General features: G+C 59.7%; 1 protein-coding gene across 1 annotated transcript; it reads left to right on the top strand.

Annotated features, from left to right (window-relative positions):
• The first annotated feature begins 27 nt into the window (after positions 1 to 27).
• LARGE2 (LARGE xylosyl- and glucuronyltransferase 2) lies at positions 28 to 24947 on the top strand. The gene is given in 20 exon segments (XM_068399752.1): positions 28 to 169; positions 5864 to 6023; positions 18027 to 18200; positions 18502 to 18666; positions 18669 to 18757; positions 19171 to 19253; positions 19538 to 19661; positions 20189 to 20360; positions 20522 to 20626; positions 20873 to 20985; positions 21089 to 21214; positions 21367 to 21522; positions 21640 to 21803; positions 22089 to 22382; positions 22714 to 22780; positions 22782 to 22832; positions 22834 to 22850; positions 23025 to 23067; positions 23069 to 23224; positions 23346 to 24947. Coding segments are annotated over 18 exon segments (2223 nt in total). The 5' UTR covers positions 28 to 169; positions 5864 to 6023; positions 18027 to 18100; the 3' UTR covers positions 23544 to 24947.
• Positions 24948 to 25763: the final 816 nt, after the last annotated feature.

Raw genomic sequence — 25763 nt, 5'->3', positions numbered from 1 at the left:
CACCGCGCCCTGCGCGCCCCGCCCGGCCCGGCCCGGCCCGGCCCAGCCAAGCCCAGCCCAGCCGAACGGAGCGGAGCGGGCCAGGCCCGGCGGCCGAGCGCCGAGCGGCTGATGGGCGGCGGGGCGGGGGTTTAAAGGACCGGGAGCGGCGGTGGCGGCGGCTGGGCAGGTACGGGGCGGGCTGGGCCGGGGGGAGTCTTGCGTGGGGCCGGGGTCCCGGTTTGCGAGGGGCCGTGGGTGTCCCGAGGCGGGGACGTGGTTGCCGTAGGAGGAGCCGGGGTACAGGTCAGTTTTGAGCGGGCTCCGGGGGGGACACGTTTCTCGGGCGCTGCAGCGGGGCGGGGGTCGGCCCACGCGTGGGTCTGGCGCTCCGTGGGCCTGGGAGCCGCGCAGCGCCGTGCCCGGGGCGGCTGCCGGGCGAGTGCTGGTCGCCCCGGAGAGCAGGCGCGGGGCTGCTCGGGGGAGGCTCTGGGGCTGGCAGCGGCACCGGTGAAAAGTTCCCGGTGGCGTCGGGGAGCGATCGCGGGCGCCTGGAGCGGCGTCTGCCCCCTCTTCACCCGGCGGGGACCGACGTGCCGGGGCTCCTGTCCCAGCCGGGGGGCCTGTGCCCCCGGGGAGGGGGGTGCCCTGATGGAGACCCAGGGCCGGTGGTGGGATCCCCCCGAGGCAGCAGGCAGCGGGGAGCCATCTCTCTGCGCCTGGCGAGGGCTGTGTGTCGGGCAGCGCAAGGTGTGACGGAGTGGGGGGCAGGAGGGGTGCTGCCCCATGGGGCTGCGACTGGAAAAGGCTGGGGGGGCCCTTGGGGACGGGGCCTGCCAACCTCCTGGTGTTCTTTTGTCGTGCGTGGCAGTGTCTGTCCCTGCCCGGGATCTGGGGGTGGGGGTGTCAGGGAGGCTTCAGAGGGAAGGAGGGAGCCCTGAGGGGGGAGCAGAGGTGCAGGACGGAGGTGGTCGGGGCTGTGCTGTGCTGTCAGGGCTTCCCGGCTCTTTCCCAGAGCCCCCGCGGGACTGGCACAGCCACAGCCACGCTCTAGTCTTCACTGCGCTCAAGCACTGACCCCCGTTTCACAGGCGGGGGGCAGAGCATGGGACCCGCCTGGCTGCAGCCTGTTGCAGAAGAAAGCCCAAAACTGTGCTCAGTCCCACTAACCCTCCCTGGGCTGCACGGGCTGTGCTCCAGCTCTGCCTCCTGCTCCACCGGGGAAAGTCGCCCTGTGCTGAGGCTGCCTGGCCACTGCCGCCCTGCCTGGCATCCCCACCTGCCCCGCACTGCTCCCCTGGGCTGGGCCTGGCGCTCGGCACACCTCGCGGTGCAAAGATCAGCAGCGGTGGATACAGGTGCGCACCTCCCTGCTGAACCTTTGAGGGTGCGCAGCGGGGGCGAGGAAAGTGTTTTGTGGCCTCTTGGAGGTCTCTGGAGTGCAAACAGAGCTCTGCCAAGCCGCCTCTCCTTCCTCCTGTCCAGTTACCTCCACACAATGGACACAGTGTCTGCCTGCAGCTTCCTCTGCAAGAATTACAGTTGCATGGGCAGGCACTTTATCCTTTCCGATCTCTCCTCTTCTCCCCACTTCCCCTGAGGGTTTGTTTTCCAGCAGGCCGAGTTCAAAAAGGGCAAGAGATACTGCTGGCAAACAGTCTGGTGCTAAACAAACCTTTTTAGTCAGAATCACATGCATTAGACCCAACTTTCCATTCACATGGGGTGCTACCTGTGAGCTCCTCTGCAATTCACGGTGGCTGAGCTGCTAGTGTTAAGTACCAGGGCGGGTGAGAGAGCACCTGAAGGCCAGAGGTCTGGAGAACGGCTTGCTGGGGGTAGGTGTGTGCTGCTGGTGACTCTAGGGGCATATCCAGTGCAGACTGACGGAGCTGCTCTCCTTCAAGTAGAAGCTCTGGCTCTGCCAGACAGCAATCTGAGAGCTGGCTGCCTAAGAGACTGCCAAAGACACCTTGTCTTCAGCCAGAGGTGAAGCTTGATGCACAAAGTCTTTGGGCTACTCTGAACAGCATAGCTAGATAGTGTGGTTCTGTCCCTGAGCGAGAACCTTTTTGGCAGACGCTGCTTCTTCATCCCTTGCCCCCGGCTTTCCTTCCACCCGTTGTCTGTCCTGTCCGCCTTTCTGTTCATCTCTCTCCTGCAGTGAGAGAGTTTGGAGGACAGTTTGAGTAGCATCATGCTGCCTTTTTATGGTAAATATACTGCAAGGGAGCACCGTAGGAGGGGTGGCTTCTCCGAGCAGGAGCGAGACCATGAGATTGGGCAAGACTTAAATCGCCTTGGCTTATAGTGCCCACAGGGCGGTTAGGAAGTGAAAGGCTGGGTTGAGGGGCTACTTTCTCTCTCGACTGTGCCCAGAAAGCTCTCTGAGCAGCTCCTTTCTTAGCACTTACGGTCAGTCTGGTTGCCAAGGGCTCATGCTGACTGGAAATCCACTGACTGTAACTAAGGCCACATAGTTCCTATGCTCTGACGATGAGGGGTGCAGGCTCAGCACTAATGGCAGGAGAAGAAGCAAACCAAAAAAACCAAACATTCTGCCAGCCCATCAGTGGGTACAGTGCTGAAGTCCAGCTTCCTTGGCTGCCAGCATCTCACTCTTTGCTCAGATCCGCGACACCACACCATTTCTGGGGAGCCTGACCCCAGGCAAAGCACTGCCAGGGATCTGAGGCAGCTCAGCCTAAGTAAGCCTTACTCAAAACATACCTTGCAGGGTGCTGGGGTAGGTGAGGACGTGTTCTTACAGTGCTTGTCAGCGTTAGAGCTGGGGAGCGGGATGTGGGAGAACAGACACAGTATCTCGAAGCGTGGCTGTGTCTTGAGAGGTTGGTAGTTGTGGGGGAAGTGGATATTCTCCCCAACCATGTTTTCCTGCTGTCCTCCCACTGCCAGGAGGGAAGGAGCTTGGCAGTGTGAGGTCTGGGGTATGCATCTTTCCAGCTGTGGTTGGAAGGGAGCAGTCCTGGTATGCAATGAGATGGCCTTTCTGGCCCTGTCTCCTTGCGGCATCCCTTCCTGCCCACACCGTGGTGTGGCCGTCTATTTTCTTCGCTTCTGGATGAGCTCAGCCAATCCTTTGGGATAGCTGGGGATAAATTGTGACTTGCTCCAAATAACCTGTAGGCAGAGGCATGTCCAGGGAGTATTTGAGGCCCTGACACATGAGCCCTGCCTAGAATGGAAGGCCTGATTCACCCATGGTATCTCACTGGAGGCCAACACCTTTCAGGAGAGCTCCAAATCTCAGTCCAAACGAGAAGGCAAGCACACCAAGCTCTGAGCATGGCAATGCTGGTGGTGGTAGCTCGCACCTCTGATCTCCGACAGCCCTCCAGGGATCTGGGAAAGGCAGCGGCTGGCAGGGGATGGTGGTGGTGTAGTCCCTGAGTTCCTGAAGTGTTGCTGACAGGTCTATTGCTTGAAGCGGTAGTCTGAGGGGGAAGGGAAACCCAGGTCAAACCAGCTTAAGGGGCCTTTTAATGAGTGTTTCGAATTGAAGGCATTTTGTTGCTGTTCTCTGTCAGGGTGCCCCTGCCCTTCCCAGCTTAGCTGAGACTTGGCATCTCAGGAGAGAGATACTTTTTTGGCTTCCCAGGAGGAGCAACATGTCTGGCAATGTGTGCAGAGCCCTGCTGTGTGACAGTGACTGCCTCCTGCCTCCAGATGCCTTTTCCAGAAAGCCATTTAGAGCCGCAGGCTGTTACTTGGATAACTCCCTTCCCTGATTCATTAGCAATGTGCAATCTCTCCTGTAATATCCCAAATCTGCCAGTGCTAAAGGCTGAGAGGGACAGGCGATATCTTTTAATAACCATGTGATGCAGTTGGAAAAAACTTCTGGACATGCAGTTCTCTGGTAGCCTGAGTTAATGGAAACACTCCAAGGGAGAGATGCAGCTGGGCCCTAAGGGAGAGGGTGCTGCAACTGCTTTGGGGTGAGGGGGGCAACTGCTGGTGGTTTCTGATCTGCCTTTCCCCCAGCCTCACCCAAGCTCCCCTGACCCCACCTGGAGAAGGCTGCAGACCTGGAGATCAGTCCCACCACACTGCAGGTCTTGCAGGTCCCATGCACGGTGTTGTGTAAATAACTGCTGTGGCTGGATTGCAGCCGTTGGACATGGGCTGCACCCTGGAGATGAGGCTCTTGCCATGTGCGCACGGGAAGTCTGCCTTCCTGGTGACACTGGTGGCCGTGCTGTGGCGGACCCCACTGGGCAGCGCTGCCTTGTGTGGCAGGCACGTGCCTGGCTCTCCCCACTCAGGATTAGCTCTGCCTTTGGTTTTCCAGTTCTTTGCTATTGAAACTACTCAGTCTTCTGCTTCCTGTTCCACGTGGGTGTCAGGGACTTGGCTCTTACCTGGTGAACTGCGCCCTGTAAATGCAGGGCTCTGGTAGCACCAGAGGGAGGGTTGTAACCGCAAAGGGGATGTGTGCCAGGCAGATTTGGCACCCTGGTTCATATCCTGTTTGCCCTGCTCCAGAAGTATCTGTCTTTGAGGTTTCCCCCTTAGACCCCTTTGGTCTGAGGTGGGAGCTGACACATCAGGATAAGCGGAGTGGGGGTGATGGAGGGGATAGATGCATGTTTACTGACGTGTGCCGTAGTGCCCATACGTGTCCTCTCTCACTGGCTGCTACCTTGTAGCCAGGTACTGAGGGAGACTCGCAATTCAGAAGTCGTGTCAGGCTTTGTTGCTGGAGGAGGGTTTTGCTGCGTGGTTGTGGTGCTGTACTTCGCTGGAGTTGCTGGGTTTCACTGTCCAGGTAGCAGCTGTTGTAAATTATTTGTTATTTCCAGCCCTTGTTGGGATTGGTGTTGCCTCCCTTGTTTCATATTGTGCTGTGCCAGGCTGTCCTGGGGTTTGCTGCAGGTAGAGGGGTGCCACAGGTACTGTGGCAGGGCTGGTGCCACTTTTCTGTTTGGGGTTTCAAAACAGGTGGGACAGACCAGAAAGATGGTTTTGGTAGATTTTACCTGCTTTGAAGGTCCTGTTCCTCCTGCATCTCGGAGCAATGATATGCGGATAGAGGGGCTTTAAATCAAAACTCCCGATTCCTCTCCGATTCCTTTGCCCCAACTTACTTGCGTGGCTCTGTGCTTCTGGTTTGGGCTTTCTCCCAATAAGGAGGTGATAGTTCCTGGGAGAAGGGCTCGTCCATTCCAGCCCGCAGCTGTGGGGTGTGGGTGCCCAACTCCATGGGAGCTGGAAGAAAGGGGTGTGCTGGCAAGATCCCAGCAGAGGAGGAGGATCTCCTCTTCCTCTGAGGAGTAACACGTACAGGCTGCTCTGCTCCCTGCAGTGCAAGTTGCATGGTGGTTTTTGCCTGCCTTCTCTCCCCTCTGCCCTTAGCCCTTCTCTCTCCCTGTTGTGCATCTCTCTGGATAGACTCTCCTAACTCCCCTCCTGGGATGGCTGAGGGTATGTCGCAGGGGCTCAGGTTACTGGACATGATAATTAATCCCCTCATTGCCTCACAAGCTAAACACTTGCTGCTGCTATCAGGTTTGGGAGGGCGCCAGGGAACTTGCATCCCTCCCCCAGCTTCTCGTCCTGCTGAAGAGTCGGTGTGAGGACTCACATGTGGCTGTGGCTTTGCCAGCACTTCTGTACACGTGTACAGTCCTCCTTGCGTGGGTGGGGAATGTGGTACAGGACAGTGTGCTGATCTGGGACTGGGAACATGCAGCACGCAGATATTCTCCCATGGAATGAGCTGTGCTTTGTAACAGGCTAGAGGAGAGGGACAAGACCAAGGTGTTGGGTACTGTTGATTTATGACACTTTTGGCTGTGCAGGGGCCTGTTCCCAGAGCTCTCTTATGCAGTAGCTCTTCACATGACTGTCTTTCGGGTTTCAGGTGACAGCAAGCTGCAAAACCCTCAAGTACAGCTGGGATGTGCTCTCTGCCCTTCAAGTTGAGAATCCCTGGTTAAAGGGTGGTCCTTGCAGCCACCACCAGGCCCTGCCGGCTTCTCCAGCTGTTCCAGGTACCCCTGCAACATTGGCAGCCTCCAAAGGTTAGTTATCTTGCTTGTAAATGGGTTATATGTGCTTGCTCCCTTCCTGTCTTAGTCCTTCTGTACCCAGATTGGTAAACTGGGGATAATTGCATGGCAGAAGGTCTTGGCTCTGTGGGCTTCCTCTTTACTGGGCATGTAGGTATTTGGGACCTGTGGGGAAGTTCTGGAGACAACACTGGCACTTGTAAGCCCCTGTGGCCTGGTTCTCTGGAAGGAAAGACCTGGTTCCCACGTGAATCCTTGGAACAAAGAGTGGTCCCATCTCCATGCCTGTTTCAGCTGAACTTCCTTGAATGTGCACGTCTGGATCCTTCTCCCCAAGCACTACTGTGGTCCGTTGCTTGTTTCTACTGTAGTGGGCAGTAGGGGACTGGGACCTGAGCTGAGGAGATGGAACAAGCTCCCTGGGCCAGAGGAAATGCAAAGACTCCCTTCTGAAGGCTGGGAGCTTGTGCTGGCATTGTTCTGCCCTAGCAGCTTCTTTTCCCTCTGTCCCTTACACCGAGTGTTTCTGTGGGGCTGCTGTTCTCAGTGGCTGCCTCTCTCCCCTCTACCCCTCATTAGTGCAGGGCTTGGCATGCCAGCAGGAGGGAGCCTCACTTGTCTGCGCCTTGATCGGATTTGTCAAGGCTCCTTCTCTTTTCTTCCTGTTCATTGAGGGCTGAAACAAAGCAAACAGAAGAGAGGAATTCCAAAGAATAGGAGCGAGGGTAGAGAGGGACGCTGGAGTGACAGGCTGCCCCTGCACACACGTACCCCTCTGCCTCCATATGGTGGGGCAGAGCTGGTGGCAGAGCATTTCGGGAGGCGAGGCCCTTCCCCAGCACTCCTGTTCTCAGCTGTACCACCAGCTTCCTTGCTCCCCGTGCTGTGGGGCCGTGCTGCAGCCCAGAGTGCTCCTGTCCCCACTGCCGAGGTAGCTTCCCTGATGAGGCTGTCCCCGCCGCATGCTGAAGTGCCAGCAGCGAGGAGCGGAGGCTCGCACTTGCTGCCTCCTCTCTGCACAGGCGTGTGGGCCTGGATGCAGCTTGAGGTAAATGGGCCATTATTTGAACTGCTTTGTTTGTCACCGGCTGCGGTAAGAGGTTTCCCTCTTTACCTGTGCCAGGAAAGGTTCCCCTGCAAGGCAGCCCCAAAGGAGCCTGGTGCAGAGCTGGACGTCTTGCCTGGGTGCCAGGGCAGCAAGGCACCGGCCCCTCCCCAGCCCAGAGCCAGATAAGCGCTTGAACAAGGCCCTTCTGTGCAGACAGGTCTGGGAAGCGGAGGCAAACGCAGCCTGGTGCTCATATCGTTTCCCAGGAGGCAGGGGAGTCGTGGCCAGCCAGGCGAGACTGCCACAGGTAAAGCTTCACTCTGTCTGATGGAGCACCTCACTCCCTCCTCTGCCATCCCCAGGTCATCGTGAAGGTTTCTCTTCATCCTGCCCTCAGCCCTGCTGTGGATTGGATCAGAGGAGGCAACAGGAGGCTCAGCAGCCCTGGCATATAAAGCACTCGAGGTGAAATACATCCCAATGACACCCCTTGCATTTCAGCCACAAGGAACAGCCTCTAAGCCACAGCCTCTGTTTCCTTTCCTTCTTCCTCCTTGTCCTCCCCCTTCTGGCAATCTCTGCACTCTGTGGTTTAATTAGAGAGCAGAGTAAAGTGCTTAGACTCCAAAATGTGCAGATTAGGGGGTTACTAATCCTCTTCCTCAACGGGTGCTTACATCCTGCCCAGTCTGTTACAGAGATTCTGTCCCCAGAGTGGAAACTCAGCCAAACTCGAGACCTCTACCTCTCCTCTTGCTGCGCAGAGGAGGAAGGGCATGGGGTGACAGGAGAGCTGTGAGGGAGGAGGGAAGGGAGCTGTGGGCTTCCGAAATTCTCAAGGTGGGTTTGTAGTCAGCATTGGCTGTCTTCACTTCTTGTGCCCTGGCTGGTTTTGGTGCTTCAGGAGCAATAAAACAAGGGTTTGGTGTTTTGGTTTGGGTTTTTTTTAAGTGCTGTCTTCCTGTTCTGACAAAAAAAACACCTTTCTGTCAGAGGAAGTAACTGCTTCCCTGTATGTGTGTGTGTGCATGTGTGCTTGTACACCGGGTGATTCAGTTCAGGTCTTGTGCCTTCCCGGTGCGTACACTCCTCTCCCCATGTTCCACGCGCTCTCTCCTGCGCTCTGATGCCCGGTGTATGCCCAAGTGAGCTGCGCTGCAGCACGGCTGAAAGCACAGGGCTCCCTGCTGAGAGCGGGAGGCTGGTGCCTGGCAGTGCTGCATGAGGCCAGTCCTATCCTCATCTGTGGAGGCTGAGATCCCTTTCTAGGACATATGCTGTCAGTGTGAAGGGGAAGGCGGAGGATTTGCTGTTCCAGATGGAGCCAACAGCACGGAAGAGGGAGTAGGGAGGACGGGTGTGGTGGGAAGGATAAGACTCCTCCTGGAGGTCGGAGGGGAACTTGACTCTGATGGTCACAGGATGGGCTGAGCTCTTAAGCCTTGGTCCCACTCCTGGAGCAGGCTGAGCGCTGCGCTGAGGTTGCTGTGGATTGCAGAAGACATGAGCTTTTGTCCTGAGCAGCTCATCTGCTGCTTGGTTGAGTTGCGGTATGCTGTTTCTTCCCTGCCTTTGTCCTTTGGTGTGCAGTTCAGGGTTTAGCTCAGCAGTGCAAGAAGCCCCAGGGATGGGAACACAAGGAGCAGCAGGAGGGGGGAGTGCTGGGAATGGTCAGTAAGGAGTTTGAGTGTTGGGACCATTCTCCTTTCTACCGCCTGGCTTTGGGAACTGCCTCCCCTCTGGGATCCACTTCTCCTCCTTTTTTGCCACCATCAGCTGCTACCTCATTTCCAGTTTGCAAAATGCCTCATATGCTTTTTTTTTGCAGGTAAGTTTGCAGTCTCTCAGCCCAGCCAGCAGCTCTTCCTCCACAATGTTGTCAGAGCCTATTGACAACTTGTAAGCCTCTCTGTAGCTCAGGTATTGCTTCAAGTCTTACAAAATGGCCATGGCACCCTGAGTGGACGGCACTATTGCTGCTTGGGTTTTTTAGAGCCTGCCCTGAGCCATCCTGGGCTGCTATTTATAGTGCAGTTGTTCCATTCCTCTGTGGACAGGCTCTGCTTCCAGCCTTGCTTGGGCACTGAGGGCACCAGTGCCAGGAATAGCTCTGGGCAAGGACGACATGGGAGTGGCTGCTTGAGCACAGCTCCAAGTTTGGGCCAGTCCCTGGTGGAAGAGGCACCAGGCTGCATCCTTGAGCTCTGGTTCTCGATGTCAGCCTCCTCTGCAGCGCAGCTGCTTTTCACGCGGGGGAAGTGAAGGGATTGCCTTTCCCTGTCAGGTGCCCCGTGTGCGTGCCTGGCTCCCCTGTGCTGCCGAGGCTGCCAGAGTAGAGTTCGGCACTGCGAGAGATGGCATCCGTAAGAGCTGCTCCGGTACCAGGTACCTGCGGGATGAGTGAGGGACCTTGGTGTGATGTGCTTGTACTGTGGAGGGCAATTTGCATGGGAGGCCCTGCTCGTAGCATGTCCTTCAAGCAGTGGCTGTGACCTCTTGGCTGTGTATCCTGGACCACTGCCCACTGGGGCGGGTGGATGACTTTTTGGTGGGGCACCTGCCATCCCTTGCACAGGGCCCTGCTCTCCTGCCCCCGGGCGAGTGCTTGCTGGCCTCGAGGGAGCTTGAGCTGAGGTCTGAAAGGAGCCTGCAGTGCAGAAAACACCAACACCCTCCTTAGCGCTGCTGCTTGGGCAGAGCTGCTCCGACCCTTTGGTTCGTGATGCTCACAGCTTGTCTGGAGAGCAGGGCTGAACAAATAATTAATTGCTTGATTTAGTGCCCAAAATGAAAAGCCGGAGGACAAAAACCGAACACAGCCAAGTTTGGGAGACCCTTTATCTTTTCTTTTAAATGTAACGCAGCTCAATTTCAAACAAAACAATGCAAAATGAGACTTTTTGCTTGGAAAACAAAGCATTTTGTTCTTGTCGAAAACTTGTCATGAAGTAGCAAATAGCTCTGAGCTGTCTGCAAACTGCAGTTTTCAATCAATAACTATTCAGCCAAAACCACTTACCCAGCTCTGCCGGTGACAATGCACGGCAGGCACCTGGGGGCCTGGCTCAGAGCCATGCCCCTGGCACCTTCCCAGAGGTGGCGGGGAGGACGGTGTCATGCCTCTTGTGGACTTTTCCAGGCAGAGTGCCGGTCCAGGGTTATTGGAGTCCCTTTGCCTCCTTTTTTGCTGTAATTAACCTAATTAATTTTGCATGAAATGGTGCAGACTCCACAAGCATGTGTAGGGGTTAGGTCTGGTCAGATGTGCTGGGATGTGGTCTCCCTTGTCCCACTGGGGAGCAGCTCCTGCTGCAGGTCGTTCAAGAACATTTCAGGGGAGCAGGGAGATTTGGCGGGGGGGGGGGGGAACGACACAGGAAATCTCCTATCCTCCTTATCCATGGGTACTGCTAGCTGGAAACTTAAGACATCACTTGTTCACAGGGTGAAATTCCCATCACTTTGCTGTACGGGGCATGAAGCCTGGAGCTGGCAGAGGGCTTGCTGCAGACTGGCTTGGATAGAAGTGGGAACTCCTGGCTGCTGACCCTGCTCTTGCCTCTCAGCTCTGACCCCAGGAACTGCTGCAAGCCCGCGGCAGTGGAAGCATCAAGAAATGGCAGGGGTGAACATGTACTGATGCCCGGAGCACATCCGGAGACTGGGACACAGTGAACCTAATGGATTCAGAGGTGGCCATTAGCTGCAGCACAGACGTCAGCAAAAATGCAGATATTAGAAACTTAATCCTGGCAGAGGGAAGTGAGCTGGAGAGCAGCCCAAATGCTGCTCCTCTTCTGTTTGAAGAGGCAGGCAGGGTCTTCCTGCCCCTTATAGTGCTCCTGCACAGTGCCCAGGCTTGGTCCCTGCTGTGCTGGCCAGGGGGACACGTGAGAGAGATTTGATCCAGGATTCTGTAGCCTCTGTGTTCGTGTCAGAAGAGTTGTCCTGAGTCAGGTTTGTGCTCCGTCAGGCCCAGGAAAAGGCCAGTCAGTGGCAACATTTCACCTGCCGAGTATCCTCCTGGCATCAAACAACTTGTCGTCCAGGGAGGTAAAGCTGGAAGCGGTGTGTTGAACAAGTATCTCCTCTGTGTGCTTGTTGGGGGTCTCAGCAGCACATGGCAGGGTTTCATGGGGGGAGAGAGGCACTGGGTGCCAGGTTGGAGAGGGGCTGGTGTAGCCCAGCAGGCTGTGCAGAAGCAGGTGGGAAAACCCTTGCCCTGTGCCTGGCACTCTGGGCACAGAGCTGGCTGAGCGCTGGGGGAAGGTGGTCATCTCCAGAGCCACACTGGGGGGGTTGGACAGCCCTTGGGTGAGGGGCTTCCTGCTGGCAAGGAGTGACTTGGTGCCCCCCTGAGAGGTGATTCTTACTTCTAGCCCAGGGTGAGACCCAGCTGGCGGTGTTGGCTTTTCTGGGTGGGTGTCCTGGGCAGTGTGCCCGCTGTGCTGCTGCTCTGCTCACACACGGGCTTTCGGGGTCTACCCTGCTGGTGCCCTGCTGCAGTGAGGGGCAAATACAGCATGCGCAGAGGAGGGCAAGCCAGCACCCTGCCTTCTGCTGCCCTGGTGTCCCCACAGACATGGCTGAAGGCTATTGCCAGCTGGATCCTTCCAGCTGCTTCTTGGGCCGAACAGGAGCGAGAGCACTTAGGGACCGCATCACTAGCTGGGTGGCCTCCCCTTGCCTTGCCTGAGAGTTGTGGCAAAATGCAGCTGCCCAACTTGGAAGCGTTGCAGGATGTCTGGTAGAATTAAGACTCCTACACAAACACTTGCACGCTCTGCTGTGGCACCGGACTCCCCACGCCTGCCCTGCACAGCTGAATCCAGTGCCCGGTCGCGGGCAGGGAGACTGGCTGCAGTGCCGCTCCGCAGAAGCGGACTGTGTCTAGCAGGGCCTCGTGATTGGAGTCCCTGCCAAGAAGAGTTGCTCCCTGATGCATTCCTGGGGTTTCAGACACGGAGAGGTAAGCAGCGCAGCGTGTTCCCGTGTCAGACCCAGCCTGAACTTGCTTGTTTCCTCTGGAAGCAAGGAAACAGTCTGGTGATGAAAGTCCCTGCTTCAGCCAAGCTGGGAGCTTCAACTAACACCCTTCAGAGACTGTTAGCTCCTCTTCCTCAAGTGCTATGCTTCTCTCAGAGAAGAGAGAGAACATGGCTTTTCAGTGTGACCTTTGCAGAATAAAAAGCTGAATTCTTAGAGCAGCAGAATTATGTGTGGTGATAATCTTATGGCCCTGAGGAGAACTTGGTGCGCAAGAATGAGCCGTAACTGAGGCACAGCTGACTGCTGACCCGGGAAGATCTTCACCTTTGTGGGATTTTCTCTGCAGCTTGGTGGTGTTGGGGGCGGTGGGGAGATGGGGACACTTTCTTCTTTTACAGCTCATGTTCTGGCATCTGACTCTGTGGGTGCTGCTTGATCCCATCTCTAGAATATGGTGGCTGTTTTGCCACAGGTTGCTCTTTCCAGGGGAATATGAGGGTGAAATTCTCACTTAATTTTCGCTTATCATAAGACTGAGGAGGGAGGGACAGCATGGTAATCCGGAGCATGGGGTTTTAATCCTGCTCTCCTGGCTGAATTCCATTCTGCCTCTGTAAATTCCTGCAGCTGCCCCGCTCTGTGCTGCTTGTGTGGTATCGCCAGCTGGCACAGCCCCCCTCAAGTGGCCACGGGGAGGGGGGCAGGGAGGTGACCCCGACTCGTATGGCGCTTCGTTAGCTGGGTGCTGCAGTACATGCTTTAAAGGTGACCTGCTGAACAAGGAAACCAGCCTGTCCCCTCCCATCTCTTCGTAAGAGCAAGAGAGATCATCCCCAGTTGCCTCAGTTCAAAGTGTGGTGCCTTTTCTCAGTTGCCAGTCTTGCTGCGTAGCTCTCACCGTGGCTGTTGGGCCCTTTCTCACCTCTTGCGAGCCCGGAAAGCTGCCGTGTCTTTCTCCTGCTGAGGCAGTGTAAGCAGGTCAGCTAAACTGCTGCTGCTCTCCCAGCTCCGAAAGTGAGACCTGGGAGAAGGATTTGCCATTTCTGCCGCCTACAGCTAGGTGCCCTGCTGCAGCAGTGTGACTTCGCAAAATCGCTCTCCTGGCTGCTTTGCAGCTCTTTGCCGGGATCAGCCAGGGCACCTCTTCACTTTTAATGCCTGGGGGGAAGACAGTAGGGGGGCAGCAAGCCTAGGGCTGTCCCTGTGCCCCTCAGGGCTGCTCTCCTGGGACCTGCCGACAGTCATGCTGTGCCTCAGCATCCCCTCTGCAGGTGCACATTAGATCTAGGAGGGACAACAGGCTAAGATGCCCACCCTGCCATGGGCCTTGCTGCCAGTTGTGGTGCCACGGGAAAACAGAGCTGCTCCCCTCTGTGCTTGCAGGGCCAAGGCAAATATGCTGATACGGTGGAAAAGCCCTCTCTGCCAGCTCTCCCTAAACATTAACTGGTCACTTGATAGTCACCAAGCTAGGGAGACCAAAGGCCGGTCGGACTGAGCCATGCTCCTACAAAAAGAGGGGATCTTGGAGGAGTGGACTGTTAGCAGGTGGGCAGCTCTGGGGGGTCTGGGGCAAGCAAGGTGGGCGCACCGTCCGTGGAGCAAAGGCTGCTTGTGCATGGAGGGGTGGCCTGTGGGCAGCCAGCCTTGGGTCCTGCTCATGTCTCAGAGGTTGTTGTGATCACATACCCAGTGTTTGTACAGCTGCCCAGCTCCACTGGCTTGACATTCGCCATGCCCTGGCTATCACCCTGTTGTCACTGGAGGCAGGGGTGTGAGACCGGCGTCCTGCCTGCCTCCTCCCCGGTGTCTGCCATCAGCCTCTCCCAGCAAGAGAGGGGACCCGGGTGCCTGTTTCTGTCCTTTTTGCCACGTCCTGATCCCTGCCGAAGCAGGAGCCGCCCTGCTCCTGGGGAGAGCATGGGGGAGGGAGGATAACCTGCTGTGAACAGCACTTCTGCCCCACACCCTTCTGCTAGTGTTGGAAACCGGCGGTATTGGGAAACCTCTTGTCTTACTGCTGGCTGCGCTTGTCTGGCGTGAGCAAGGAGACTTGAGGAGGGAGGGCAGAGGCCGAGCGCCGTGGCTGCAGGGACCGGCAGAGCCGGGACACTTGTATGTCCTGCCACGGCTGCTGGGACCTGCTGTGCCCCTTGCCTGGGAGCCGCTTCCAGCCTTGCCCTCCACTTGCTGTGCCTTTAACGTTTCACGGGGGAGGAGAGGCTGTGTAGCTGCCTTCCTAATTGCCATCTCCTCCCCACCGCCATAAACATCCTAAAACGCCTCTGCCTTGCCTGTGCTCCCCCGGCAGCCTACCTGCTCCTGCCCCAGCTGGTTGCACTGCACTGGGCCATCGCCTGCGGGAGCGAGCGAGATAGGGAGGCCGGGAGAAGCATATGGCGAGGTGGCAGTGGTCAGCCGGAGCAGGAGGCGGTTTTCTGCCCCGGAGCAGTGCTGTTGGCAGGAGGCTGCGGGAGGTCTGGGCTTCTCCTGGAAGCATGGGTGGGTGAGCCCTGCACAGCCGCTGCCTCCCATGCCTCAGCTGGAGCTGATGGATACCACAGGGCAGGGACAGGACAGTCGCGGGGACTGAGCTCCATGTGCCCCTGGGCCAGGTGGGGGAGCAAAGGGAGGGCTCCTGCTCTGGGGAGCTGCTGGATTGGAGGAGCAGTGGGGCAGCCCGGGGATTTCTTCTCCCAGCCGGGGCTGGCCTGGGCAGAAAGATGCTGTTGAGCAGCAACCTCCTGTTGTAACGGGCCTCTGCAAGGGCAAGCAAGAGCTGCCTGAGCCGGAGGTAAACATGTCTCCCGGGCAGCGATTTCAGTGCTGCCTGGGTGGAGACCCAGCCTGCCGCTGCCCTGGGGCTCGGGGGCTGCCTTTGCAGGCGCTGCTGTCTTTGCGAGGCAGGCTGGGGCTTGCTGCTTCAGCTCGCCCTTGGGTTATGGGGGGCAATTTACCTTTCATCTAAATTGCTATGCAAGCAGTTTGCATCCTAATCCTTCTGCCTGCTGCTGGTGGCTGCCTCCTCCCCACCACACCCTGCCTTCCTCCAGCAGAGGCCCACCCAAGGCCAGGGCAGGCAGGAGGGCAGGGGGCTCCTCCGGCCCCAGGCAGGAGCCTGCTGCCCTTCCCCAGCCCTGGGGCCAGGCGCGGGGGGAGCTGCAGGTAGAGCCCGTCTCTGCATAGTTAGCATTCCCAGTCCCGGCTCCTCCTGCTGCCATCCTGCTCGCTCCCGGCATGCTGGGCTGTTCTGGGGGACACTGTGCTCTTCAGGGAGCCCTGTTCTCCTGGGCGGGTGGGGCTGGAGCAAGCCTGGGCAATCGAGGGGCAGCTCTTCTTTCCTTTTCAAACCGACAGTGGTGTTGGCACCCTGTCCAGGTGAGGGGCTAGTGCTCAGACGGCAGCTGCGATCTCTTCTCTCTGGGGTGCAAGGACTGCACCCCACTGTTGCTGTACTTGCATCCTGGGCTGGCCCTGCAGCCCCTCTCTGCCAGCCGAGGGGAGACGGAGTGGGCTCTGCTGCCTTCCAAAGCCCCCTGAGTATCTCTCCGTGTGGACAAAGCTTCCTGCATCTGCCCCGGGAAAGGCAGGTGCTGGGTAGGGGGTGAATAATCCCGATGCTCCCCTTCGCAAAGGAGGGGTGTTTGAGGCCTGGGGGCTGGAGGGAGGGTGGATTCCTCCCCACTTACTTTGGGCAGCTCCGTGCCCCCGGCGCTGGGGGCTCTTTGAGTAGAAAGCGAATTTAATCTCTTGTTTTGTTTGTTCTTCTTCTCTCGGAAAGGAGGGCGGGCGGGCGGGGGAGCTCGGGTCTGGGAGCGGGGAGGAGGGGGGGGAAGTGTCAGGTCTGAAAGGGAGGAGTAAAGGGAGCCGGGAGCGGCGGAGCCGGGCGGAGCGGCGGGCAGTGGGCTGCAGGCGGCGGGCCGGCCGCCCGGGTGGGAGGCGAGGGGGCGGCAGGTAAGGAGGTCACCTCCCGGGGGGAAGACGGGATGGCGGGAGGGGTAGGGGTGCTGCGAGGGGAGAGGGATGGAGTCCTTGGGTGCCTCTGGGAGGGTCTTTGCCAACCGGCCTGCTGCTGGTCCCATCCTGTCCCCCCAAAGTGCCGTCCCAGTAAGCGTGCTCCCGTGCAGGCTGGGGATGGAGTGCCGTTCCCCGCAGTGACGCCCTGCCAGAGGGACCATGGGGCGAGCGGGAGCAGGAGGGGTGCTGCTGTGTGCCCCCACCTTCTCTCACCTTTGTTGGTGCTGAAGTCCCGTTCTGTCCCCCAGCTTCCCAGACTGCTCGGTGCCGGCTGACCTCCCTCATCTTGCCTCGCCCCTGCCTTTCGGGCTGCAAGCTCCACACAAAGTTTGGGGGATGCCCTGGCCAGGTGGGAGGGGTAAAGATCAGCTTGTGGGGAAGGGACACGGGCTGGCAGCAGCATGCAGAGCCCTCGCCAGGTCCAGCACGGCTCATGGGCATGGCAGGGAGAAGGGGCGCCTGGGCCTGGTGTGCTCCGTGCATCCGCTACCTGTTCCCTGCCAAGCCTGTGCTTGGCCAGCTCTGTGGAGCGACAAGGCAGGGCGATGGGGGGGCCCTGCTTGCAGGGAGCTGTGGTGCCAGGAGGACCCCTTCTCCACCAGGAAAGGGGGTGCAGCCTTCAGGTGCCGTGCCTGCTGCCACGGAGGCTCGGCTGCCTCCCCCAGCGGGTTAGGGTGGCCATGCTCCCTCGGGCTGGCACTGCCCTATCCCTGGCAGGGCCTGAGCCTGTTGCTGCGTATCCCCTGCTCCTGAGGAGCTCGCCCTCCGCAGGCAATTCCTGCCGGGGTCAGGCGCTGGCACCCTGGCCTGGGGGCTGCTCAGGGGTGCTGTCCTCCCAGGCTGGCTGTTCTAGCCCCCGAGCGCTGGCGGCCCCACGGGCATCTGCACATCAATGGGCTCCAGTGGGGAGCGGAGGCCTAATCCGGCCCATTCATCCCTACGGCGGCTTTTGTTGGGCCTCCAGATGTTGCACCGAGGGCAGGGCTCAGCGCGGAGCTGTGGCAGGGCGGGGGCGTGGAGGGAGTAGGCTGGTGTTCCCTCGCTTTGTGGGGCCTTTGTCTGCCCCGGGCACCTGCCTCTTCGGGATCCCGGGCAGGGCGCTCTGGAGACGGGCTTTCTGTCCGGGTGTTGGGGCTGGGCGCGGGGCACGGCGGGGGCCTGTGCCTGGCGGGGGAGCGTCTGGCCGCTGCCGAGGCGTGAGAGCAGCCCAGCACGCCTGGCTGGGGGGGCAGCGGGGCGGGGGTCCCCCGGCGTGCCCCGTTGAGCCAGCAGTGCCGGGAAGCGAGTTCGGGATTTTTCCACCGCGCTCGGTCGGAGCAGGGAGCTGTGGGCGGGGGGAGGCGGTTGGCCCGCGGCAGAGCTGGGTGCGGGAGCTCCCCCGCGCCCACCGGCGGGAGGGCTGCCCCGCGGGGGTCCCCGCCTGGCCTGGGCTGCACTGCCCCCCAGCCTGGCCGTGTCCTTGGGGCCGCCCCTTCGGCCTCCGCAGGCGCGGGGGGAGGGACCCGCGCCCCCCGTCGAGGGCAGGCGCCATTAGCCACCCCTGACCCGCCGCCCGGCTCGGGCAGGACCCCTCCAGCACCGCCTCTCGCCTCCCCTGGGGGCCCTTTGTTCTTTCCCCTTGCCCGTGGGATGGCGAGGAGCAAGGAGCAGAGCACAGAGCGGGGGTGAAATCGCTTAGAGGACTCCTTCCCTCCTCCCGTGTGCGAGGGCCGTGCAGCCACAGCGGGGCGGGAAGGCGCCGGGGGGGGTGTCCAGATGCCCCAGCATGGCAGGAGGGTGCCAGCTGGGAGAGGCTGGTGCTGGAGAGGTGAAGGGCGTCTGTCTTGCTGCTGCGCTCGCCCAGGCAGCGTCCTGGAGGGAGCAGGAGACGGGGAACGTCCTGCCGGGGGATGTCGAAGCACCTGGGTGTGGGTGCAGGGCTGCTGGTGACACTGGTGTCTCTGCTCCCCTGCCCCTCGCAGGCTCTAGGATGCCGGGGCCAGCCGGGCTCGGGCTGCCCACGTGATCCTCGCCACCCCTGTCCCACCGGCGCACCATGTTGCGCTCCTGGCGTGTGAAGCTGAAGCTGCTGCTCGCACGGTGACCCTGGCCGTCCTCCTCCTCCTGGCTTTACCTCTTCGTGGGCAGCCTCGAATGTGAGTGGCTCCTCCTCCTACCGATCAAGGGACAGTCCCCAACAGGGTGGGCAGGGGAGGCCGAGGCCTTGGGGTGGTTGCGCTGTGGCCATGCAAGTCGCTGTGCAGGTGTATCTGAGTTCTGCATTTCCAGGGGCATCCCTGAAGGATCAGGGGAGCAGAGCTGTGACGTTGGCTGGGCAATACGTGGGGTGTGCTGGGACCTCTCAGTTGGGGTCCTGCCCCACCATCCACACCACATCCCTCCCAAGCCAAGCTCTGCCTTGCTGTGCCCATCACATGCCCTGTGTCTGTTCTGCAGACGGCCGCTTCCTCCTGCTGCCACCCTGCCTGGGCGAGCAGCCGAGCCGGGACATGGAGCGGGAGGTCCTGGCCTCCCGGGTGCGCAGAGTGGAGGAGGAGAACCAGCAGCTCCGCCTGCAGCTCGGCCAGGTGCAGGCGGAGGGCAGCGATGGCAGCCCGCAGTGGGGGCCTCTGCCGAGGATGGGGACCCCACCATGAGCGAGAGGAGCAACCGCACAGCCTGCCCCAAGCAGCGGACAGTGCATAAGTGTGAGGTGGGTGATGGCACCGGCATGGTGGCATGGTGGATAGGGGATGGCGGATGGGAGGCTGGGACCCTGGCTGAGCATGGATGTATGTGCAGCCTGCCTGGTACTGCTCACCCTATGCTCAATGGGCCATGCTGGGGCCTCATCCTGGCTCTCCATGGTGCTCAATGGGCCATAGTTGGTGGGTGAGGATGTCTTGCTCCTCCAGAGAGGGAGGCCAGACAGGAGGAGTGGCAGCCAGACTTCTGGTCCCCACTCTTCTGAGCTGGGGGACTCCCACCTCTCTCTGGGGCTCCTTCCCCAGGGGAAGGGCTGGATTATGGAGTCTCTCGCCATAGCGTGGCCCCAGGGAGGAGCTGACAGGCCTCTGTGAAGGCGGGGTGTCCAGTCTCAAAAAGGCGCTGTTTGTCTCTGGGCAGCTCCTGCACGTTGCGATTGTGTGTGCCGGGCACAACGCGAGCCGGGACGTGGTCACCCTGGTGAAATCCATCCTTTTCCACAGGTAACGGGGAGGTGCTGTGCCAGAGGCCAGCTGGTTTGGGGTTCCCAGATGAGCTGCTGCAGGCTGCGGGGGGGCAATGCTGCGGGAGAGGGGCTCTAGGGCCTCTCTCTACCCCCGTGCCACTGCTTAGAGGGCCAGAGGGGGATTTGTTTCCCCCAGATGGCTGATTTTTCTCCATCTGCCCCCTCAGCTGATGTCTGTCCCCTGGCAGAGGTGGAAGGGATGGGACCATGTCCTCTTCCTCCCGTTGTGGTGCTGAGTGCTTCTGCACTTGCCATTGGCAGGAAAAACCCCCTCCACTTCCACTTCATCACGGACTCGGCAGCCCACCAGATCCTCCAGACGCTCTTCCAGTCCTGGATGGTGCCCTCCGTCCACGTCAGCTTCTACAATGCAGATGACTTGAAGGCAGGCACTTGCTCCCCCTTTGCCCTGTCCCAACCCAGTGCTCGGAGGGCTGAGGGGAACAGCAGAGAGGGGTGAGCGGGAGGGGGTTTATTAACTTTTCCTGCTGGTCCCTCGCTCACCTGCTCCCCTTTCTGGACTTGTTGCTGGTCCAGCTGAGAAGCGGGGCACAGGGCTGGTGGTGGAGGGGTGAGGAGGCCCTTTGGAGTAGCACTGCCTCTGCGATGGAGCTGGGTCTCCCACTGAGCACTGAAAAGCTGGGGTTCAGTGAGGGGTTCTGGTGGTTGGAGGAAGAGCCAGGCCAGGGTGAGAGCGAAGGAGAAGGAGATGCAGCCAGTGAGTGCCTGTAGGGCCTGGGGAGAGGTGTGTGGCTGCCGGTGGTGTGGCTGGAGGAGATGCTGCAGGCTCAGCTGGCTCCACAGCTCTGTTGTGCCCCTCCTCTGCATGGGATGCAGAGCACACACAGCCGCACTGCCCGGGCAGGGGAAGGGCATGGCTGTGCCCAGCCCTGAGGCCATGTCGCCTTGCAGCCAGAGGTGTCGTGGATCCCCAACAAGCACTATTCTGGCATCTACGGGCTGATGAAGCTGACGCTTACCAAGGCACTGCCCTCCAACCTCTCCAAGGTCATCGTCTTGGACACCGACATCACCTTCGCCACCGACATTGCTGAGCTCTGGGCTGTCTTTGGGAAGTTTTCTGGTGAGCACAGGGTGCCCTGGGACCCACTGGGGCCCTGGCAGGGCCCTGGGTGCTGGGCTCAGGGTGGCAGTCCCTGTCTGCCACAGCACCAGCATGGTGGGTTTGCTTGAGCTCTCTCAACCTACAGCAAGACGGGCTGCATCCACGTCCCTCTGTTTCAGACAAGCAGGTGATCGGGCTGGTGGAGAACCAAAGCGACTGGTATTTGGGCAACCTGTGGAAAAACCACAAACCGTGGCCGGCCCTGGGACGTGGCTTCAACACGGGTGAATGTGGGCTGAAGGGGTGGGCTCTGGAGCCTGATGGTGCATCCAGCTGGGGCAGCACTTGTCATGGAGGGGCTGGGGAGTCTGGTGGGCATGAGGGGGCTGCTACAGCATCCCGGGGTCATGTGTGTGGGTGCAGAGAAGCGGCATGTCCCAGGGGTCGAAGGCATGCAGGCTGCTGCCTTCCAGCTCTATAATGGCTGGGTGCTCCCTTGGTGACCCAGTACCCTCCTCCCTGGCACCCAGGGGTGATCCTGCTCCTGCTCGACCGCCTGCGTCTCCTGGGCTGGGAGCAGATGTGGCGGCTGACGGCAGAGCGGGAGCTCATGAGCATGCTCTCCACCTCGCTGGCTGATCAGGTAACGGTCCCTCCTCCTGGGTGGTCGGCCCTGCTGTGTTCCCATAGCACTGCTGGCACGCGGGGGCTGTGCTGTCCTGTGCACTCACCTTTATCTCTCCTAGGACATCTTTAACGCAGTGATCAAGCAGGACCCAGCCCTGGTGTACCGGCTCCCCTGCTTCTGGAACGTGCAGCTCTCTGATCACACCCGCTCGGAGCAGTGCTACACCGAGGTCTCGGATCTCAAGGTGGGCGCGTTTGCTGCCTTTGGGACTGGGGAGGGCTTGAAGGACAGCAGATGTGCTGGAGGTCTGGGGGAGTCAGCATGGGATCTGGGGGCTTGGAGAGTACTGGGTGCTGCTGACCTCCCCTCTGTGGGGTGACACACCACTGCCCTCAGGTGATCCACTGGAACTCGCCCAAGAAGCTGCGGGTGAAGAACAAGCATGTGGAGTTCTTCCGCAACCTCTACCTGACCTTCCTGGAGTACGATGGGAACCTGCTGCGCAGGGAGCTCTTCGGCTGTGCCAGTCTTCCCAGCCCACCCAGCAACCAGGTGAGGACAATTGCGACTCTGCCCCCAACCCCAGAGTGTGGGGAGGGCAGAGACCCCACACAGCCACCCCAGCTCCACTTGGGGCTCCTGCTCTCCCTCACCTTTGTGGCGTTGCAGCTGCAGCAGGCGCTGGAGGAGTTGGACGAGGACGATCCCTGCTACGATTTCCGCCGGCAGCACCTCACGCAGCACCGCGTCCACCTGTTCTTCCTGCAGTACGAGTTCCTGGCCCTTCCCGACCCCACTGATGTCACCCTCGTGGCTCAGCTCTCCATGGACAGGTACTTGCTGGTGGGGCTGGTGGGAGGTTGGATCTTGCCTCCAGTTGTCTAGGGTGGCTCCACAGCTTGGGAGCTACTAGGGATCTTGAAACACAGGTTCCTCACCCTCACACCAGCACTTTGCGGTGAGGAGCAACACCCCAAGCTGGGAGCAGCAATTCCTCCCGCCCTCACCCCGAACTGGGCTCGGCTGGCACGCAGCTCACTGGCAGGCACCCAGTTCTGGGTTTGGCCAAGCTGCCATGCGGCAGGTCTCCTGCTCACGCAGTGCCCTCTGTTTCGCAGGTTACAGATGTTGGAGGCCATCTGCAAACACTGGGCAGGCCCCATCAGCCTGGCGCTCTACATGTCGGACGCGGAGGCTCAGCAGTTCCTGCGCTATGCCCAGGCCTCGGAGGTGCTGAGCGCCCGCCGCAACGTCGCCTACCACATCGTCTACAAGGAGGGGCAGTTCTACCCCATCAACCTCCTGCGCAACGTGGCCTTGGCCAACACGCAGACGCCATACGTCTTTCTGACGGACATTGATTTCCTGCCTATGTATGGCCTCTATGATTACCTCAGGTAAGGCTTTCTCCAGTCGGCTCTTGCTCAGCCTGCTGGGCTCCCCAAGCACCGAGGTTTTCAGGAAACGCCCTGGGCAGCAGTTCTCAACATGCAGAAACTGTTTCCTTTGTGTTCAACCTTGGGATCCTGCCCTTGCTTTTGTCAGACACCAGCCGATGAGAAAGCAGCCATGCCGTGAGGGCTACCCCGTTCCTCCTGCCCCTGCATGGCACCACTACAAAGTGTCTAAACCCATTAATAGCCTTCTGGGCAGGCTGGAGGGGCTGACAAAGGAGGCTGTGGCCACAGCTAACAGCCAGGGAGACCTCACACCCTCCCTACCACCATAGGAAACTCCATCCAGCAAGCTGGAGCTGCCCCAGAGGAAAGCAGCTCTCATCGTGCCGGCGTTCGAGACCCTGCACTACCGGCTTGACTTTCCCCAAATCCAAAGCAGAGCTGCTCTCCATGCTGGACATGGGCCTCCCTCTACACGTTCAGGTAGGGCCTGGAGCTGCCCGCCGTCCAACGGGGCTGTCACACTCAGCAGAAGCCAGTTTTGTACCCTTGTGCCTTGGGGCTGTGAGGCAGCTGGCTCAGAGGATCCCCTGTGTCCTTGTCTGTCTTGGGAGCTGCCACCTTTCCTCAGTCTCTCATTTCCATCTCTTCCTGTAGGTACCACGTGTGGCCAAAAGGCCATGCCCCAACTGACTATGCCCAAGTGGCGGACGGCCACCGTGCCATACCGCGTGGCATGGCAGCCAGACTTCGAGCCTTACGTTGTAGTGAGGCGAGAGACTGCCCCCAAGTACGACCAGAGGTTCGTGGGCTTCGGCTGGAACAAGGTGTCCCACATCATGGAGCTGGACGCACAGGTGGGTGAGGGGCTGCTCCTGGCACCATGGAGCCGCTGAGTGTTGAGGGTCTTCGCCAGGTAGTGACGTGTTGGTACCACCAAGCCAATGCTGACAGTGAGGGCTGCTGCTCTGCCCCCAGGAGTATGAGCTGCTGGTCCTGCCCAACGCCTTCATGATCCACATGCCCCATGCCCCCAGCTTCGACATCTCCAAGTTTCGCCTGAGCGCAGGGTACCGGGGCTGCCTCCAGACGCTGCGGGAGGAGTTCCACCAGGACCTGTCGCGGCGGTACGGGGCTGCTGCACTCAAGTACCTCACCGCCGAGAGGAGCCTGTGACACCCGGGGACAGTGGGCATGGGGTGCTAGCAGCGTGCTGGAGAGGAGAGGGCGCAGGGCCTCCCTCCTGCCCTGGCCCACCACCACAGCCTGGCCCGGGGGAACCGAGCCAGCAGCACAGCCTCCAGCCCAGCAACGGGATGAGTGTAGATAAGATGGAAGATGCCTGCTGGGAGAACAGGCAGTGCCTGCAGGTCAAGCTGCTGCTGCTGCCGCGTGGCCAAGGGTTTCTTCGGAGCAGCAGCCTTCCTGCATTACAGGGGAACCTCCTCCTCCTCATGCTCGGGGCCAGGGGGATGGGTCTCCTCCCTCCCCTGTTTTAGCAGGTGTAGATTCTCAGCCTTCATTAGCTCACCTCAGCCTGGGGCCTGGCTCCTCGAGAAGCATGGGAGCTCTGCCTTACCCTGCTCTGCCTCTGCTCTCTGGTCCCAGTCCTCCCTTGGGGGCTTTGGTGAGTGGGAGATGAGGATGTAGGGCACCATTTTGCATCCATTGTGGAGCCAGGCTCAGAGAAAGCCTCCCAACACCCTGGGAGGTGGGGCCAGGGAGTCCCAGGAGCTGTGGAGACCTGGTTCAAGCCCAGACCAAGGCTGGCTGGTTAACGGCGAAATACGGTTACTCCCCATCCTTACGGATGCAAAGTCTCCAGTGGGGTTGGCCCAGTACTGGGGGTGTGGGAGTCACCCAGAGCAGGACGGGCTCTCTGCTGTCCCCAGCAGTGAGCTCTTAGTGCTGTGCCTGCGCCTCCCAGCTGGCAGCAGCCGTGCCGGTGACAGGTGCCCATCCTGGGGCTGGCAGTGCACCGCAGGGCAGGTCTGCGGACAGTGGCAGGCAGCCATCGCCATGGGCAAACAGCAGCTTCGTGGGCCGGCACGTGCTTGAGACATTCCTGGCGAGGGACCACCCCGCTCCTGCCCAACTTATAGCCATCGACAATCAGGGATGTGGTTGACACTGGATAAGACCGTAGCTGAGCACGCTGGCGGGATCCCTGTGCCAGGAGCAGCTTGGCCAGGCACTGTTCCACAGCTATCACACACTGGAGCACAGAGGATGCATTGCTTTCCTCATGCTATTTAAATTATTTAATACTTTTCTCATAAGAATTAAATGATTAGGGGGTCTTTTTTTTTTTTTTCAAAACCTTTTTTGCTCCTGGATGATTTTGCTGGTGGGCCTGGAGACTTTCCAGGCCAGTTGCTGCTGCAGTCTCCGCTGTTCTCTCCTTAGCGTTACTCTGGGCTGCAAGAGCCAGCTCTGTGCACGGGTGAGGATTTCCGTCCATGGTGGGAGCGGCGAGGAGGAGCCATACAAAGCATGGGGTATGGAAAGGGCACAAGCACCTCTTGCTTATTCTCTCTTTTTAATTTAATTTTTAAATTAAAGCTTTTTTATTCTTTTTCACATCCTTGTTAGAACTGCCTGGTTACTTTTCTGCTGTGAGCCTGCATGTGTGCCCTGGAGAGAGGGGCAGTGGAGGACAGGAAGGCAGGGGTAACCTGAGCCTCGGCTGGGGAAAAGCATTGCTGGGCTTGCTCTGCCCTGGTGGCATTTGAAGCCTTTTCACTTTCTGGCTGGCACAGTGAGAGGGTGAGGGGAGCAGGGAGCAACAGCAGGCAAAGAAAAGTCCATGTCCCACCAAGTGCAGGCACGCTGGTCGGCCGCCAGGCTCTGAAATGGCTGGTGGTCCACTTGCTGCAGTGGGTATCAGTCCTGTTGGTTTCCTGGTGCTGCAAGCGGGGCTCTGCAGCCTGTGGTTGGCGGGCACCGCCTGCCCTGCTACGGCCAGCCACCCTTTAAACGGAGCCTGCGGCCTTCACAGCCTCGGCGTGCCATCCCAAAGTAGAAAGATGCGTGTTCTTCTGGTGCCTGCTGTGGCTTTGTCCGCAGAAGGAGCATGGTCAAGCTGGTCGCTGACCTGTGACCCGCAGGACCTCGCCCCACCCACCAAGGACAGGTGCCCCAGCTCAGGCCATGCGTTGACAGGCAGCGGGGCTGACCAGTGGCTCCCCCACTGAACGGCCTGAGCCTTTACAAGATTGTCAGCGAATAAAAACTAGGGCTCCTTAGGCTGTATGAACACCAGCCTTGCATCTGCAGGGGGATGAGGACAGCGGGGGGGGCGGGGGGGCGGGGGTGGGGGGTGGGGGTGTTGGCTTTATTTGGGAAAGGGCTGGAAAGACATGGCCAAGCACAGTGAAGCCGGGCACTGCTCCACCC

This window comes from Nyctibius grandis, chromosome 4 (assembly GCF_013368605.1).
Source record: "Nyctibius grandis isolate bNycGra1 chromosome 4, bNycGra1.pri, whole genome shotgun sequence".
NCBI lineage: Eukaryota > Metazoa > Chordata > Aves > Nyctibiiformes > Nyctibiidae > Nyctibius > Nyctibius grandis.
This window is presented reverse-complemented; position numbering and strand designations above follow the sequence as displayed.